Below are 20,116 nucleotides of genomic sequence, written 5' to 3' on the forward strand. Positions count from 1 at the left end.
AACATTTTACACAAATCTGCCAGATGTTCCCTACCAGAACAAGTGTTTTTCATATCCATACTTTAAATGTTAAAACATTGAATAACATCAAATCACAAAAGTTATCATCCCATAACCTGGGTTTAAAAATATATGGAAAAACACTGTAACGTCTAGGCCTAGTTTATTTCCCCATGTGCACATGTGCTAGTGTTCCGAATTCCTAATATCTTACAGTAAATAACTCCGCCCATGTCACTTTACTAAGCGACCTGGCCAGTGTAAGGTATATCAGATAAGAATTACCACTCTGCGTGAACAACATGGAAGCGATGTGGAAGAACGAGATCCTAGAACTGAATAATTTACTTTAGCCTATCGGTTGAAATGTCCATGAGCTCAATTCTCCTTTTAAATGTGTCAACACTTTTGTTATGACAATGTTATAAACTATTTACCAACAATTCTACGGGAAAGAATGGTCAAATATCTCTACATTATTTCTCTATGGACCGCAGGTAGGCTTCATTTTCATTTGCAGCTCATAATCAATTTAAGAAAATGTTTACTACTGCTGTGCAGTCCAGTTGATTACATATCACCTGGCAATGTTTTTGAGAACACCGTTGGCTTGGTTTTATGCCCTATAGACAGTATACTCAATATTTTGCAACTACAATGTATCATTTGCTACTGTCAAGCTACAGGAATAGTTCAGCTATCATTGTTCAGCTGTCATTGTTCAATTTGTTTCCCCCTTTCTCCCTTAAAAAGTCATTTTAAGCATGTTTAACCAATGTAATATTTTTTTTGTGACTTTGGAACTCACCCAAACACGTTCATCGTTATGTGGGTGGCATTTACTTTGGTTTACTTTTGCTTTCACTCACTTTACTTGTGCTTGATGTGGAACCTCACTCTAAATGTATTTTCCATCAGCATACCCAGCAGATGTAGATTGTGAGTTGAAATGGGAGAGAAACGTGTTACATTTCATGATAAGTTGATACTCAAGGCATTGATCAAAGCTATTTCAAAAAGGTTGTTGGCATGCATACAGAAAAACAGCGCTCAATGACATTTATGATGCACTGAACAGGGTTCATTTTCTTTTATCTAATCATGAGATGTCCTTGAATTACGTGATCGTGTGGTATTCTGAATCACACAGGAAACAAAGATGTGGTCTCGTACAGTCAGAGGAAAAGCAGGGTGTCTTTTTGAGGGTTTATGAAATCTTTTATTGTTCAAATTTCATCACAACATCCTGTTCTATAAAACAAATATATATTTACAGTCTCCAAAAGGGTCTAAATCACTCTCTTTATTTCTCTATAATATAATTATATTATTTTAGAACTGTTTACTGTTTAAGGACTGATGCTCCAGCAGTCATTTTGAAATGACCTTGATCATCTGCTTTCTGCTCTTCCTCCTTTCCTAGTGGTCTCAGACGTTACCTCTGTAGCGCGTCCCGAAGGAGTACACTTCAACTCCATGAACCTGAGGAACATTGTAAAGTGGCATCCTGGGAAAGACGCACCAAATGACACCAACTACACAGTGGAATATGCAATGTGAGGACACTTTAGCCTTTATCACGATCTCGGCACCCAGAACCAAATCAGCTACTCGGTTTTGTCACGAGAGACTGAGCTTTCCATGAACTACTTGTAAATAAATGTCCATGATCCATGGATTTAAGGACACATCTCATTATGTGTTAATTTGTTGTCTCCTAGCTATGGTGACCGCATGGATGGTGGAGCGAGACGGGTGCGCTGGAGGGTGAAGAAGAAGTGCAGAGACATCCCTCAGACCTGGTGTGATCTATCCAATGAGACAACTGACCTGGATGAAGTCTACTTTGCTAGAGTCAAGGCTTTGGGCAAAAAAGGATCCTCCAAATGGACACTCACAGAAAAGAGTTTCGAACCCAAAGCTGACAGTAAGTTGAGATCCTGTTCAAAGATCATTTTCCTTATCTATGAAAGAAGAGCCAAAGTGAAACACTCAATCGGAGAATGTGTCAGGCCACATATGATAGGACATGTTTTATACCTTTCTCAAACAGCAACCTTTGGACCTCCACTTGTCAAACTTGTGGTGAAGGAGAATAGTGTTACCGTTAAGCTGAAGGGTCCAATGAGATGGAAGACTGGGAATATGACAAAAGAGTACTCCTTGTTGAAATTCTACCCTCAGATGACTTACAACCTGTCTGTGTACGACAACACAAGCAACAAAACGGTTGGTGTTACTTAGGTTACTGTAACTCTGTGTAAAGAATGAAATTACATAATATGTAGGACTGTCTACAGGGACTTTAATCAGTGAAAGTTGCTGCATGAATAGATTGTGATCTACAATTATATATTTTTTGTATTATATATTTAGCTAAGATTAATTATGATTGTTAGTTTTATATTGTGTATTTTAACTTTCTGTATACATTTTGTCTTTCAGCAACACTTCACTGTGGAAAATAGATCCTTTGAATATAGGCTGCTTGCCTTTGAAACCCAGTATTGTTTCTCTGCTAAGGCCCAGGTCCTATCACTTCTTTTTGCTTGTCATGCATCTGAATGGCAGTGCCTAACAACCTCAAAGGGTAAGATAAGACTCGATTTAATCTTGCTCCAATGACCTAGTAGTGTGCATTGTTCTTTTCTATCTGTCAGGATAAGTCTACTCAACAGGTTTTGGTACAGCACGACAAAACAATCGAGAGGACTTGAGGAATGAGACAACTTGAGGTGTTTTCCCAGGGTGTATTTTCTCTTCCTGTTAGAGAAGGAATTATGTTGATGTTTCAAGGGGTGTTTGTGTGTGTCTGTATGTGCGTGTGCTAGTGAGTGAGTGTGGGTTTGTCTTCTCAGCTTTATCCTATGGGCTTTCCCTTTCCTATAACGGCTGTGTACTGTATAGATCTGTCTTATTTTACCTCTACCTCACCACTGTCTTTACAGATCCCTTTTATGGCCAGCTGCTACTGATGTTGCTGGGAGCCGTTGTCCCATCAGTCATCTGCCTCTTCATGCTGATCCTGGTCGGATGCCTTGTCTACCACTTTGTCTGTGGTAATAAACAGAAAAGCCCCCCTTTCCTGGTAAGAATTTTGTGACTTATGTGACCAATAGAAGACTTCAACAATGGCTATGAAGTGCAGTTTACTAAAATGCATGTCCACTTTTTTCCTGTTTTAGGAAATATCGGACATTCCGAACCCACCGCGGACCTTCTGTCCTGAGCAAGCTGTGACAGTGAACGTGGTACTGGTCAACATGGCCAAGCCCATGGAGATGATGCCCATAAATCCCAACACTATCCTTGCCCTCATCCAACATTCAGAGGGGGAGCCCATACTACCCTACGCTGCCCAGCAAGCCCCTGGCAGAGAGGATTGTCAGGAGGGATCATGGGAAGATGACTTCAGGGAGGCCCAACCAGAGCCCCTAGAATACGGCTTCATTGGAGCGTCCCCAAAGATTCCGGAAATGAGGGAAAGTGAGGCATCTCGCAGTGAGGAAACCCTGCAGCTGCATCTCAGCCAGGTCAATACGCACATAGCACAGAGATCTGCGCCATGTTCACAGGGGCCTGTGGAGAAAGGGCTCTTTGGAACTCCACTGCTGTCTGGTCTAAAGATGGGGGAGGAGAGCACGAGTTACAAAGAGCCTGATCGGGTGGGTCCCTATGCACCGCAGCACTTCTCAGTCAGAGAGACCCCTGAGGTGGACTTTGGGGAAGACAAGGCTGAAGATCCCCAAAGTTACCCCTCAGAGTACGAGACACAGTCTAACAGGAGGGGTACTCAGCCCCTGCGGCTATCCCAGGTCAACCTGTACAGAACCCAGAGGCATACGCTGTTTCCACAGGAGTCTGAGGAAGAGGATGGATCTGGCGGTAACTGTGTTGACTGGAGCCCTACAACAGGGATCCTCCAGATCCCTCTGCTCTCCAAGCCTATTCCAGAGGTGGAGGTGGAGATGAACAGGGAGTTAGAGCAGGTGGAGATCTTACCCTCTGTGGTGGTGAGGCAGTCAGAGGAGTGTGAGGGTGAGAGTGATCTGATTGAACTACAGAACAACTGGAGCCTAGTGATCAACATGGAAGAATAACCTATTGGGCATTTACACTGGGTTTTGGGGGACACACTACTAAAGAGTGGTATAGCTATTCATAATGGCAATTTGTTTTTTTACCGTATGTGGAAAAATTGCCAAATCAAATGAAGGAATTTTTTAAAACTCATCTGAAACACTTAACTGCTTTAGCACTGTGATTGTAACTAACATATTTTTGAGAGTTTATTTTTTACTTTGTACTTTATCCATACTTTTCTACTTACTTATTACGATTGATATATTGCCAGATAGCTTTTTTTGTGTACAGCTTCATACAACATTTAATTGAATGCACATGCAATGTCACTTTACCTCATGATGATTAACAACCAGGAAGGAGTGTGGCTGTAATGGTCTCTAACCATGTTGTTTTATAACACACTAAAGCTTACTGTCCTCCACCTGCAGAGTACATTATGTACAATATGTACTTCCCTCTGACTATGAAGACAAAGCTTTTCAGGGAAATCGTTGGACTGACCTGTCTATGCAAATGAAGGATGCATTGGTTTTTTCCTCAAATATTTTGACACTTCGATGTCATACAATTACCGTTAACCCATTTGTTCCCACATTGTTTCTCAGGCACGCCACTATGCAATGTTATACCACTAGTAACCCTAACTTGTAATCCAGATTGTTTTAAAAAAAAAGTTTTTATTGAAAAGTATCTTTTTTAAAAATTGTTTTATTCTTGGTCACAATTGTGACCAATGGGAACATACTGTGCTTTGCCTATAATAAAACTAACAAACAATTAGCCATTTTTCTCAGCCGCATTATCTATATACACCTCTTAAAAAGTGTTTTTGTTATTGACACGTACACCAGATAGGTGCAGTGAAATGTGTTGTTTTTACAGGGTCAGCCATAGTTGTATCTTGCTCAAGAGCACATTTTTCACCTTGTCGGCTCGGGGAGTCAAACCATTGACCTTTCGGTTACTGGCCCAAAGCAACCTGCCAATCTTACTGCCACCCTTACTTACCCACACAAACCAGCCCAGTTACCCCCTTGTCCAAAACCTAACACCCACATGCCAATACTGTTACGATCACCATAATGAGTAGACCAAGCCGCAGCGTGCGTAGAGTTCCACATATTTAAAACATTGAAACTCACCAAACAAAATAATAAAGCACAAACGAACCGTGACGCTACTTGTGTGCACACAGGCAACTAACTGTAGACAAGATCCCACAAACATAAATGAGGAAATGGCTACCTAAATATGATCACCTATCAGAGACAACAATAAACAGCTGCCTCTGATTGGGAACCATATCAGGCCACCATAGAAATACAAATTCACCGAGATGAGGCACCCAAGTCACTATCCCACCCCAACCAACACAGAGAATAAACAGCTTACTATGGTCATGGTGTGACAAATACCCTAATATTGATACAATCAAGTACCCATATCCTAGCCCCAAATGCCATATTTGTTACTCATAGACCCCAGTTCCTTTGCCAATACACCTCATCCATGTTACTTGCCTATCTCAGCCATGTTACCCACTTTCATTAGGCCTGTATTCCCCACGTCACCAACAGTAACCTATCCAGCTAGTCGCTGTACATCCCAACCCTGTCATTTGCATATCTTAGTCCTACGACCTTAACCTGTACACGCTAATCATTTCCTACCACAAAATTATTGCCAGAAAGGATTTTAAATGGGCAATAGAGGTCCATCCAGACCCATTACCTGAATTGAGCCTTGTGTATCTCTACACCCCATGACTCATATAAACCAGATCAATACATGGGTTCTCATATAAAACAGGTCTACCCCAGTGCCCAAACATTCATACAAACCTGGTCGACACTTGTACTTCAGCTCCAATATTCTTACAGACCAGGTGTACACCTGCAAGTCTAACCCAATATTCTTACAGACCAGGTGTACACCTGCAAGTCTAACCCAATATTCTTACAGACCAGGTGTACACCTGCAAGTCTAACCCAATATTCTTACAGACCAGGTGTACACCTGCAAGTCTAACCCAATATTCTTACAGACCAGGTGTACACCTGCAAGTCTAACCCAATATTCTTTACAGACCAGGTGTACACCTGCAAGTCTAACCCAATATTCTTTACAGACCAGGTGTACACCTGCAAGTCTTACCCAATATTCTTACAGACCAGGTGTACACCTGCAAGTCTAACCCAATATTCTTTACAGACCAGGTGTACACCTGCAAGTCTAACCCAATATTGAAAAACAAAAAGTCTATTGCTACATGTCAGCCCCATGTATCATAGAAATAGGTGTACTTCTGCATTTCAGACATACTATTCATACAAACCAGGTCTACACCTGTACTTCAGATGCAATTTACATACCTACAAAGTCTGCACCTATGCTTGAACTCAATTAGTCAACTAAGCCAGGTCTAAATGTGTTGAAGCCTGAACACTCAAACTGTAAACCAGGTCTATCCCTGCACCTCAGCTCCAGTACTCCTAAAAATCAGGTCTACACCTTTGATGAGTCCCAACACTAATATAAACCAGATCCACACTAATTCAGTATTATGGGTCTATATATGGCCAATTCCTTCTGAAATAACGAAATCACTGATTTAAACATACACTACCGGTCAAAAACTTCAGAACACCTACTCATTCAAGGGTTTTTCTTTATTTTTTATTATTTTCTACACTGTAGAATAATAGTGAAGACATCAACACTATGAAATAACACATAAGGAATCGTGTAGTAACCAAAAAAAAGTGTTAAACAAATCAAAATATATTTTATATGAGATTATTCAAATAGCCACCCTTTGCCTTGATTTTTTTGTGATATCCAATTGGTAGTTAGTCTTTTCCCATCGCTGCAATTTCCCTACGGACTCGGTAGAGGTGAAGGTCGAGAGCCATGCGTTCTCCTAAACATTACCCTGACAAGCCGCACTTGTTCATATAAGGAAATCAGTCAATTAAAATCAATCAGTCTAGTCTATGGATTTCACATGACTGGGCAGGGGCGTAGCCATGGGTGGGGCTGGTAGGGCATAGGCCCACCCATTTGGGATCCAGGTCCAGCAAATCAGAATGAGTTTTCCCCCACAAAAGGGCTTTCTTACAGACAGAAATACTCCTCAGCACCTAAAAGAACAAAATGCTCACGAACAGGGATGTAAACACATTTTTGCATATGGAACATTTCTGGAATCTTTTATTTCAGCTCATGAAACATGGGACCAACACTTTACATGTTGCATTTATATTCTTGTTCAGCGTAATTACTGGTGTCTGTGTGACTGTGTGTTACTGCCTGCATGCATGAAATGCCCCCCATAGATATATATTTTTATGAACAGTTGACTGTCACATGGATGTGAACATTCTCATGATCTCTTTGAAGGTGAAGGTGAACAGACTCACCCAGTCAGATGTTAGTGCCAGATATTAGATGTTCGTACACGCTGATAACTCCCGCTTCCATCTGCAGGCTCGTTACTGGTAAATTATAATATGATTATATTATGATATAATTATACTAATATGACACCGTGGTGCGCATCATTAATGATTAACCCACACTAGGTGTAATTCAATGAGGAAAATGACCGTCCGTGCGGAGCAAAACCTAACCTATTTGGTAATAATAGTCCATGCCTTGACCCATAGCTGAGGGGTCTTCATCCACATATTACCATGGAATCTTCATGTATTTTCAATTGAACTGAGTAGATAGGACTTGAGGAAACAGACTAAAGAAGTCATGTTGGTTATGAAATATCTTGTCATCTTTGGTAAAGAAGGTGCAGTTACTGTTTTGAGTAAGACCATGAAAATGATAAGAGCAAATAACGGCCAAGCTATAAAGTTTAGTTTCTTACGGCCCTGTGAAGGCGACAGATTTGAAATATGGTGTGAATGTGTGATTATCTGTGTGTGTTCAAGCAAGGGTTTACAACCATTATATCAGAAGGGCAGTGACTCAAGAGAAGAGTTTTAAATCATACATCATTGTGTGCACAAAAGCGATGCTTGATTGTTGTTCTCAATAAAAAAAGATTTCAATGATGTATGCATACAACATATTCTATAGTATTAAAAAAACATGGAAAATACTACCTGAAGCATAATGGTTGTTCATTGTGAGGTATAACACAAGCAAGCCACACTCTTTCATGATGAAAGCTTTTGAAAAGAGGAACTGAAAAAAAGGAAGGATTAACATCATCTGGTTGGTGCTAATTAATTATTAGCTGTGTTGTGCCGTTTACACTGCGTGGCCTTACTCTCGCCTTTTAGTCGCCCAAAATGCACCAATCAGGATTAAGAAAAGAGGAGCTGAGTGGATGTTAGTATTTTATCCCCATTATTCAGACATTCTTGAAATTGTAACATTTTAAATATTAGCACTAGCTCAGTGTTGATATAAAATAAACAAATGCATGTAATACATGGCTACTGTACACATCAATGCCCTCAATCTGTTGCTTACAAGTGAAACCAAAACTTCATATCTATCATCAAAACAGAATCATAGATGAACACTAGATGGGTCTCTTTTCCTATAAAGGCACATCTGCAGTCAACCTGGTCTCAGAGCATTTCGTATCATTATGTACGTAAATTTGGGACACTCCATTCAGTATAAACTCAGCAAAAAATAAATGTCCCTTTTTCAGGACCCACTCATTCGAGGATAATTTGTAAAAACCCAAATAACTTCACAGATCTTCATTGTAAAGGGTTTAAACACTGTTTCCCAAGCTTGTTCAATGAACCATAAACAATTAATGAACATGCACCTGTGGAACAGTCGTTAAGACACTAACAGCTAACAGACAGTAGGCAATTTGGGTCACAGTTATGAAAACTTAGGACACTAAAGAGGCCTTTCTACGGACTCTGAAAAACACCAAAAGAAAGATGTCCAGGGTCCCTGCTCATCTGCATGAACGTGCCTTAGGAATGCTGCAAGGAGGCATGACTGCAGATGTGACCAGGGCAATAAATTGCCTAAGACAGTGCTACAGGGAGACAGGACAGACAGCGGATCGTCCTCACAGTGGCAGACCACGCGTAACAACACATGCACAGGATTGGTACATCCGAACATCACACCTGCGGGACAGGTACAGGATGGCAACAACAACTGCCCGAGTTACACCAGGAACGCACAATCCCTCCATCAGTGCTCAGACTGTTTTCAATAGGCTGAGAGAGGCTGTACTGAGGGCTTGTAGGCCTGTGGTAAGGCAGGTCCTCACCAGACATCACCGGCAACAACGTCTCGTATAGGCACAAACCAACCGTCGCTGGACAAGACAAGACTGGCAAAAAGTGCTCTTCACTGACGAGTTGCGGTTTTGACTCACCAGTGGTGAGGGTCAGATTCACATTTATCGTCGAAGGAATGAGCGTTACACCGAGGCTTGTGCTCTGGAGCGGGATCGATTTGGAGGTGGAGGGTCCGTCATGGACTGGGGCAGTGTGTCACAGCATCATCGGACTGAGCTGGTTGTCATTGCAGGCAATCTCAACGCTGTGCGTTACAGGGAAGACATCCTCCTCCCTTCCTGCAGGCTCATCCTGACATGACCCTCCAGCATGACAATTCCACCAGCCATACTGCTCGTTCTGTGGGTGATTTCTTGCAAGACAGGAATGTCTTGCCATGGCCAGTGAAAAGCCCGGATCTCAATCCCATTGAGCACGTCTGTGACCTGTTGGATCGGAGGGTGAGGGCGAGGGCCATTCCCCCCCAGAAATGTCCGGGAACTTGCAGGTGCCTTGGTGGAAGAGTGGGATAGCATCTCACAGCAAGAACTGGCAAATCTGGTGCTGTCCATGAGGAGGAGATGCACTGCAGTACTTAATGCAGCTGGTGGCCACACCAGATACGGACTTACTTTTGATTTTGACCCCCCTTTGTTCAGGGACACATTATTCCATTTATGTTAGTCATATGTCTGTGGGACTTGTTCAGTTTATATGTCTCAGTTGTTGAATCTTGTTGTGTTCATACAAATATTTACACATGTTAAGTTTGCTGAAAATAAACGCAATTAACAGTGAGAGGATGTTTATTTTTTGCAGAGTTTGTTATATTTCGTATGATAAGTTACGAATTACAATTCATATTATATGCTGCGAATTTACAAATATGCAAAACTTACAATATGTTACAAAAATGAAAAATGTATATGTTATGAATTCCAGCTAGGTGGCTAACATCAGGTAGGCTTGGGGTTAGGTTTAAGGGCCAGGTTAGATTTAGGAGTTAGATTAAAGGGTTATGGTTAGAGGAAGGGTTAGCTAGAATAGTTAAGGTTAGGGGAAGGGTTAGCTAACATGCTAAGTAGTTAAAAAGTTGCTAATTCGCTAAAATTGTCCGTGATGAGATTTGAACTCACAACCTTTGGGTTGCTAAATGCCAGACCAACCACCCTACTTTCATTTTTGCCTTCAGTAACCAATCGGTCTTATGTAACCATACCAAACGTAACACAATAAAATAATTTGTAGTGTCCCAGATTTGATTTACTATGTTACGTCTAGTTTATGAGACCAGGCTGGTAGTCTTTCATCTGTACTGACTGTGAATTGGAAGATATGGATTTGGAAGGTGCACTACTGAGAGACAATTTCATGCTCTGCAAGTGTCATTTCTGTACAAATGTGACAGCTTAAGGCAAGCTTATCTCATTGTCTCTGTCCACATTCAATGTTTGATTTTCAAATTTTCAAAGAGGTTGTATTTAAGAAGGTTTGTTTCTCTTTGAGCATTCATTTGACTTATGCAGAAAACATAATTCATATGCCTATTAAGAAAAACCTAGGAAGATCCTATTTAGCCAATTTAGAAAAGCTCTGCTGCATCTCATAAGCCTGGCAAATGTGGATATGCAGAATTACACAGAGCTCAAATATGTAGGCTCTGCTTCCAATTGGTCCACCCACGGCAAACACCATCAAAGTAAAGTAATCACACACTCCTCTCACAGCCAGCCACACTCTTTTGAGGAAGACTAAGGAGCACTTTCCTGTTTGTCATAGTGCTTATTTTGCACAAACGAGGGGTTAGTGGGGTGATATTGAACACAGTGCTGAGACTAAACATAAATTCTGCACAATTGCCTAGTGCGCCTGCAGCGGATCTTCACCAGTCCAAGCTTCCAAGTCTGTCATCCTCCCAGCCTGACCCATGGGGTAATATACTGTACAAGTCTGAGCTGAATATATCACACAGCCGCTCCAAAGCCCTTTCCTTATAGGGAACTAGGTTTTATGGTTGGTGAATGATCATATCAGAGATTCATGACCCCAGTCTGTCATTGTGCTCTTCTTTAAAGGAAATCCATATTCCCAGCAGAACTGGTTAATAGACAGCTATGGACAAAGCACTTAAGGCTTAATGCTGATAGATGATCTATAGGCCAGTCTAGGCAATAAAACAGCTTGGAACCTTCCCTAATGTAAATCAGAAGGTTGTAGGCCCTAGTCCCCGGTAGGATAGTGCGGTATTGGAGTACAGAATGGGGACAATGGCAGCTGACTCATAACCTGACAAGGACCGTCATACATTAGCTTTGAATCATGGCTGTTATTGCTGGATATAACACCTTGGAACACCTTCATATTATATTCCCAGTAGGAGTCAACAGAATCATATCAACAGAACATCAAAGGATGCGACGTCAACTATTTCAATAGAAATGTCCCCGCCTGAGGGCATGTTTAATGTTCTGAGAGCCATTTGTATGAATGGAAATATGATGGTGAACTGATAATTACCTTTAAGTTCGCCTTAATGTTAACTGCCAAATGATATAACAGTGAATAATTTTATATTGCAAAAGGTGAGATTTTTTACAGCTTTTTCTCCCCAATTTTGTGGTATCCAATTGGTTGTTACAGTCTTGTCCCATTGCTGCAACTCCCGTATGGAATCGGGAAGCCATGCGTTCTCCGAAATACAACCCTGCCAAGCCGCACTGCTTCTTGACACATTGTTCAATTAACCTGGAAGCCAGCCGCACCAACGTGTGGAAGGAAACACCGAAAAACGGTCAGTGTGCATGCGCCCGGCCCACAACAAGGAGTCGCTAGAGCGCGATGGGTCAAGGTCATCCCAGCTGGCCAAACCCTCCCTTAACCCGGACGACGGCTGGGCCAATTGTGTGCTGTCTCATGGGTCTCCCGGTCGTAGCCAGCTGCGACACAGCCTGGGATCGAACCCGGGTATGTAGATGCCCGGGTTCGATATTGTATATTTCTGCTATAAAATAAACTTACTGTGTGATCCACAGAAAGGTTGGTGGCACTTTAATTGGGGAGAAAGGGCTCGTGGTAATGGCTAGACCGAAATAGGTAGAATGGTATCAAATACATCAAACGCTGATGCCATTCCATTTGTGTCGTTCCAGCCATTGTTATGAGCCGCCCTCCCTTCAGCAGCCTCCACTGGTCTGATCATCTGGTAAATGGCATCTTTCAGTGCATAAAGACAGCATTAACTTTCCATGAGCCACAGCCTCAAAGGTGAAGCCCCATTGTACTGGTAAATCAAATCAAATTGTATTTGTCACATCCGCCAAATACAACGTGTAGACCTTACAATGCAGTTAATAAAAAAAGTGTTACTTATTTACTAAAATAAACTGAAAAAATAAACAAAATAAAAACAAATTAAGGGCATAGCCATGGTAGCCAAAATAATAGCACAAAATAATGGCCTACCCAGAATTTTTTTACATGACCCTAAGCAGTGGTGTAAAAAGTACCCACTTGTCATACCTGAGTAAAAGTAAAGATGAAAAAGGACTCAAGTAAAAGTGAAATTAAGCAAACCAGACTGCACAATTTTTTTATTTGTTTTTCTTATGACAGACGGGCAGTCCAACACTCAGACATAATTTACAAACCCACTATGTGTTCAGTGAGTCCGACCAGATCAGAAGCAGTAGAGATAAAAATGTGTTATATTGATGGGTGCGTGAATTGGACCACATTGTTGTCCTGCCTGAGCATTCAAAATGTAACGAGTACTTTTGGTTGTCTGGGAAAACGTATGGGATTAAAAAGTACATATTTTCTTTAGGAACGTAGCGGAGTAAAAGTAAAAGTTGTCAAAAATATAAAAGTCTAACAAAAAGCATGAGCTGGAGAAAATGATTTAGTGTAGATGTGCTGACTAATGGTGAATAAACCGTAAGCTATGAAAACAAAGAGAAGGGACAGTGATGCAGAAACGTTGGTGGTTTACCCAGTAAATTACTGTGAGTATATACATAGTGTGCGACTCTTTGTTTTCAAAAATATAAATAAGTAAAGATACCCCCAAAAACTACTTAAGGAGTACTTAAAGAATTTCCATTAAGTACTTTACACTTTACAGCCTTCCAGCTGCTACTCACTCCATGACTCTGCTCAAACAAACGTAGTACTTTTTCAGTTGTAACAGTAATCAAAGAAAACATAAGCACGAGAACAGGTAGTCTAGCGATTTCATGTACCTTTTTCAGGAGGGGAGTTTGCCTACATGCAGCTATTTAGGCAGGCTATATACAGTGGTGTAAAAAGTACCCAATTGTCATACTTGAGTGAAAGTAAAAAATACCTTAATAGAAAATTACTAAAGTAAAAGTGAAAGTCACCCAGTAAAATACTACTTGAGTAAAAGTCTAAAAGTATTTGGGTTTAAGTATCAAAAGTATAAATCATTTCAAATTCCTTGTATTAAGCAAACCAGACGGCACCGTTTTTTTTTTTTTTACGGATAGCCAGAGGTACACTCCAACACTCAGACATCTTTACAAACAAAACATTTGTGTTTAGTGAGTCCGCCAGATCAGAGGCATTAGAGATAACCAGGAACGGTCTCTTGATAAGGGTGTGAATTTGACAATTTTCCTGTCCTGCTAAGCATTCAAAATGTAACGAGTACTTTTGGGTCTCAGGGAAAATGTATGGAGTACAGAGAATCTTTTCGCCAAAAGATCCAGAGTGACAGGAATGTACTGACGGTCTTCCATGTATTCATAGAACCATAGTTACATTTGTAACTTCCGTTCTACTTCATACCTTTCAGACCGCCAGTACGGTTGAAAGTATGGATGACTCATACCATCAAGGTTGCGAGGAGTAGCACTACTAACCTCTGATTAATGTGCCAGTGCCACTCGAAGAAGGATGTGACGTTAACCTTGTTTAATTTTGAAAACATGCAGGGCGACGATCAGGCAGCAGCTGCGCATATCTCATTCAGGGGGACGCCTCTCAGCGCAGCCCAGGATGTAGCGACATATCACACATTCTGGGACAGGGAGCTCTACACCCTTGTAGGCCTGAGCGATGATATTCACAACCCAGTGTGAAAGCCTCTGCTTTGACAATGGAAGGCCTTTTGACTTCCCACCGAACCACAGAAACGGCTGGTCTGTTTTCCTGTAGTGCTCCGAGGTTTGCATATAGTGTTTGAGGGAACGGACTCGACACAGGACATTCGCTTGCTCCTCCTCCGCATTCTGGAAAGGAGGGGGCAGTAGGCCGCCAGTTCGATGGCTTGATTGATGTGAAGGGATGATAAAACCGTAGGTAAAAAGGCTGTATTGGGTCATAAGGTCACGCCTAGGTCGTCTGCCTTCCATCGTAGGCAGACAGGACTCACAGAGAGCATGTGGAACTCACTCACACGCCAATCTGTAGATGGTTGGGCTCTTCAGAGGCCACACCCATAGCTGTAGTTGGTCTGGGATGCCATATCCTGACATCCAACTGTGAGAGCAGGTCCTGTCTGTGAGGGAGCTGCCAAGGTTCTTCCTCTGGAAGACTGAGGGTTGGAAACCAGGGTCTCGCTGGAAATCTGGGGGCTACAAGCAGCAGCCTGTGCTGAGCTTGAGAGACCCTGTGCAGCATTGCTAAGATCAGGGGGGTCAGATGGAAAGCATACAGTAGGCCCTCTGTGGGCTAAGGCATCCATGCCCAGGGGGCTTTTGGACTCTGACAGAGAGAACCAGAGGGAGCAGTGTGATGTTTGCTCTGAGGTGTGCTGGTCCAAACTGCTGCTATATCATCTTCACTACTTGCGGATGAAGTGTCTATCCCCCCAGGAGCGGCTTCTGGCATGATAAGAAGAACACCACCTCATTCACCTTGCCTGGGAGATGAATTGCTTGTAGGGAGGCCAGATGTGGTAGGGCCCATGTCAGCAGTTGTTGGACCACTTCTAGGGACCGTACAGAACTTGTTACCACTTGATGTTGATGTGGAACACTGTCGATGTATTGTCTGATTATATCAGGACATGTTTGTGTTTGAGAACCGACAGAAAGTGATTCAGGGCTAGGTAAACTGTCTGAAGTTCTAGCACGTTGATGTGCTCTTTCCTCCAGCGAGGGCACCACTCTCCCCTTACAGATCTGTGTCGCCACACTGCTCCCCAGCCTGTTAGTGAAGCTTAGGTTGTCGCTACTTCCCGCCTTGCCAGAATTGATCCGAGAGGGACACCTGTAGTCAGGTAGGCACTTCCTCCACGGCCACAGACTAGAGTAGCATGCTCTTGTCACCCGTATTTTGGCATTTCTGTCCCGCTTGGGGTCCAAGCAGAGGTCGTTAAACCACACTTGTAGTGGCCTTAAAGAAAGCAGGCTTAACAGTGTCAGCGCAGAGGCCGCCACGAGCATGTCCATCAGTTGTTGTAACATTTGTACCTTCAACGCATTCAACTGGAATTTTTGCAGAAGAAGAAGGCTGTCCACGCGCTGAGGTGTTATACATGCTCTCATAGTGTGTGAGTTCAGAGCCATGCCAATAAAGGTGACCTTCTTTCCTTTTAGATGGTCGCCTATGGGCTTCACATATTTGGGCATAATGGTGGATGGTAGTCTGAACAACCTCTATGAACTCAATCTGGCCAGTTTGTTGCAAAAGGTGGAGGGTGACCTTTGTAAATGGATGGACTTACCTCTCACTCTACTGGGTAGAATCAATGTAATTAAAATGAATGTCCTGCCCAAATGTCTATATCTGTTTCAATCTCTCCCCATCCCTGTTCCCGCAGCATTTTTTTTCTCTCTCGACAAGCTGACCAGACGGTTTATCTGGCACGGCAAAACCCAGAGGGTTGGCCTGGATAAACTGACCCTTGATTACAGTCAAGGGGGCTTAAACCTCCCCAATTTTAGAATGTACTACTGGGCTGCACGGTCTAGGTTTCTGGCTCAGAGGTTTGACAATGGTCCCTCTCCCTCATGGTTGAACATTGAAAAGCTTGAGGTAAATGATGACACTGGGGCAGAATTGTTTCACAAATGGGACAGAAAATCTATAAAAACCATCACAGGCAACCCTTTAATCTTACATTCTGTCCTGGCATGGTAAACTGACTGAGCTGTTCAGACGAGGGGGATTCCTTTCCCCTAAAACCCCTTTATGGAACAATCCCTATGTTTTTCCAGAATAGTAACTTTAGACCATGGTCTGATAAGGGGATCACTCTTCTGGAACATTGTTACGAGGAGGGAGTTCTTATGTCTTTTGATCAGCTGAAACAGAAATACCACTTCCCTAACAGGGACTTCTTTAGCTACCTACAACTACGAAACTTTATTAGGGTGACTCTCAAGGGACAATGGAACCTACCTAAGATGTCACCTATTGAACAACTCTGCCACGCAGACCAACCACTGTTCAAGACCATTTCCCGTGTTTACGATGCTCTTATGTCACGAATAACACTGCCTGAGCTAGATAAACCCCGACTTAGATGGGAAAAAGATCTGGGTATTGATCTTTTTTATTTATTTTAATTTAATTTTATTTATTTCACCTTTATTTAACCAGGTAGGCAAGTTGAGAACAAGTTCTCATTTACAATTGCGACCTGGCCAAGATAAAGCAAAGCAGTTCGACACATACAACGACACAGAGTTACACACGGAGTAAAACAAACATACAGTCAATAATACAGTAGAAACAAGTCTATATACGATGTGAGCAAATGAGGTGAGATAAGGGAGGTAAAGGCAAAAAAAGGCCATGGTGGCAAAGTAAATACAATATAGCAAGTAAAACACCGGAATGGTAGATTTGCAAAGGAAGAATGTGCAAAAGTAGAAATAAAAATAATGGGGTGCAAAGGAGCAAAATAAATAAATAAATAAATAAAAATAAATACAGTAGGGAAAGAGGTAGTTGTTTGGGCTAAATTATAGGTGGGCTATGTAATCTGTGAGCTGCTCTGACAGCTGGTGCTTAAAGCTAGTGAGGGAGATAAGTGTTTCCAGTTTCAGAGATTTTTGTAGTTCGTTCCAGTCATTGGCAGCAGAGAACTGGAAGGAGAGGCGGCCAAAGAAAGAATTGGTTTTGGGGGTGACCAGAGAGATATACCTGATGGTGCGCGTGCTACAGGTGGGTGATGCTATGGTGACCAGCGAGCTGAGATAAGGGGGGACTTTACCGAGCAGGGTCTTGTAGATGACATGGAGCCAGTGGGTTTGGCGACGAGTATGAAGCGAGGGCCAGCCAACGAGAGCGTACAGGTTGCAATGGTGGGTAGTATATGGGGCTTTGGTGACAAAACGGATGGCACTGTGATAGATTGCATCCAATTTGTTGAGTAGGGTATTGGAGGCTATTTTGTAAATGACATCGCCAAAGTCGTTGATTGGTAGGATGGTCAGTTTTACAAGGGTATGTTTGGCAGCATGAGTGAAGGATGCTTTGTTGCGAAATAGGAAGCCAATTCTAGATTTAACTTTGGATTGGAGATGTTTGATGTGGATCTGGAAGGAGAGTTTACAGTCTAACCAGACACCTAGGTATTTGTAGTTGTCCACGTATTCTAAGTCAGAGCCGTCCAGAGTAGTGATGTTGGACAGGCGGGCAGCTCTATAAATATTCCTTCATGGTGCCAGACTCTCTAGTTAATTACATTTACATGATTAGCTCAATCAGGTGATATTAATTACGGATAAATTATTTTATAGAATAGCATGTCATATCACTTAATCCGGCATAGCCAAAGACACAACAGTAGGTTCCTGCCTTTCTAGGGAGTTTTTCCTTGCCACGTGCTTCTACATCTGCAATGCTTGCTGTTTGGAGTTTTAGGCTGGGTTTCTGTTGATGTAAAAAGGGCTTGATAAATACATTTGATAGATTGATATTTTGACACGGTCAGCACCGGAGTATGTGGCCAACACACACACGCACGCACGCACGCACGCACGCACGCACGCACGCACGCACGCACGCACGCACACACACACACACACACACACACACACACACACACACACACACACAAACATTAGCTGGTGGGCTAAGTCAGCACAAGACAAGGACGACCAATATCCTATGATAAAAGGGATAGGTAGGGGAAAGCTGTCACACAGACTTGGACGGTGAATTTCATGCTCTGACCCTACAGGTCACAGACTGTTGGTGGCAGACTGACAATACACACAACTCACAGAGTTACACTACCGGGACCTGTGGGAAGATGCAATCCAAAGAACGGGAGCAGTGGAGCAGTCAACTTGCGCGATATGGCTAAGCTAACTTTGCAAAAAATATAATTTAGTTTATTAACTATAGCTAACCCATTACTGTTCTCTTAATACATTTTATAATTTCACATGGGCAAGAGAGAAATAGTAGCTAGTTCGATATATACAGTATATTTAATATTTTTCTGCAAAATGGCGAATCGCTTGCTAACGTTAGCTAGCTACTGTAGATCAATAAATCAGATTCTGCACGTGCCAGAAAAATAGCAAACAGTAGCTTGCTAATCATTCAGGACAACGCATCTGAGAAAGCAGAGGAGGTATTTGTTTACTTGAAGAGCTAGAACACGGATGAGCATATAGGAACAGAGTTTGCATAAATTAATGTGCTGCATTGTTACACTTCAAACGAGCTAGAACCAGGTGTTGGAACTGAAATTATTTTACAATCGTTTTGTTTTGAACAGAACCATCACCAGGCAGACATTGGAATTAGTTTCTGAGTGACAGTGAGGACAAAGCAGGGTTCCCCCAACTTGCGGGATGAAATTGGCCCATGGGCGGTTTTATTTGGCCCTCCGCTCAAGAACAAAAGGCACTCGGCTGAATCTAGTTGATGATCCCTGGGATAAAGGGAATGTATGACTCTCATTTTCTCTGTTTGTTTTTGTTCTCTTCACCAGGATAGTGAGATGGGGGGAATGCCTGCAGCAGCATGGCTGCATTGGTAAGGCGGCCAAGAGAGCAGAGAGACCCAAATGTGGCTTTCAAGTCTGCATCAAAGACTCCGGGGGGAACCCGGCTTCAGTTCTGGGTTCCGCCCTATAATCTCCCAGTCCGGGAGGACAATGGCAGCAATCATAGTGTCCATGGTTGGGTACTCCCTGAGGCAGAGTGACTCTGCGCCCGCAACATAGCTCCATGGTCCATTCTCTGCTGAGTCGGAAGCGCCCCCTGGAAGAGGCCCAGCTCTCCTACAAGGCCGCACGGAACTCAGCAGGGATGGGGACAGATCACTGTCATCACTGTCCATCAGTTTGATGTCCAGTGCAGTGGCTACCTAGGCTCCTGATGACCTGTCAGCCCCGCTCATGGTGGGGAACAGTGCCAGCATTATCCCCCAGGAACAGCCTATCACTGGCCAACAGGGAACAGCTGTCGTCGCTATTGAAGCTATCAACCTCCTGACACAGGGCATGTGCCCTCCATTCAAGGGGATTCCAGCGGTCCGACTCCTGCACCCGTTCAGGACAGGCAGCAGAGGGGCGGTGGCTCCAGCCACACTTCCTGGTAGGGGTACTGGGCCCAGTAGAAGGACTAACAGCTTGCTGGCACACCACTCCTGAGGGAGGGAGCTCATTCCCAGGTGAGCCCGAGCCTAGCCGACCCACTTGTGCATGGCCTCCAATCACGCCAGGCGCAGGCGTTCTGAGAACACCACACAAAATAGGCATCCAGTAGGGCGCTCCACCGCCCTCTCCACGTGGCTTAAACCCAGGCAGTGCAAACACGAGGTATGCAGATCCC

General features: G+C 42.9%; 1 protein-coding gene across 1 annotated transcript; it reads left to right on the forward strand.

Annotated features, from left to right (window-relative positions):
• Positions 1-253: 253 nt before the first annotated feature.
• il20ra (interleukin 20 receptor, alpha) lies at positions 254-4,866 on the forward strand. Its single transcript, XM_035774770.2, has 7 exons — positions 254-497; positions 1,424-1,556; positions 1,722-1,927; positions 2,054-2,229; positions 2,446-2,590; positions 2,949-3,088; positions 3,186-4,866. The coding sequence occupies exons 1-7, from the start codon at positions 395-397 to the stop codon at positions 4,098-4,100; spliced, it is 1,818 nt and encodes a 605-aa protein (XP_035630663.1). The 5' UTR covers positions 254-394; the 3' UTR covers positions 4,101-4,866.
• Positions 4,867-20,116: the final 15,250 nt, after the last annotated feature.

Source organism: Oncorhynchus keta, chromosome 8 (assembly GCF_023373465.1).
Source record: "Oncorhynchus keta strain PuntledgeMale-10-30-2019 chromosome 8, Oket_V2, whole genome shotgun sequence".
NCBI lineage: Eukaryota > Metazoa > Chordata > Actinopteri > Salmoniformes > Salmonidae > Oncorhynchus > Oncorhynchus keta.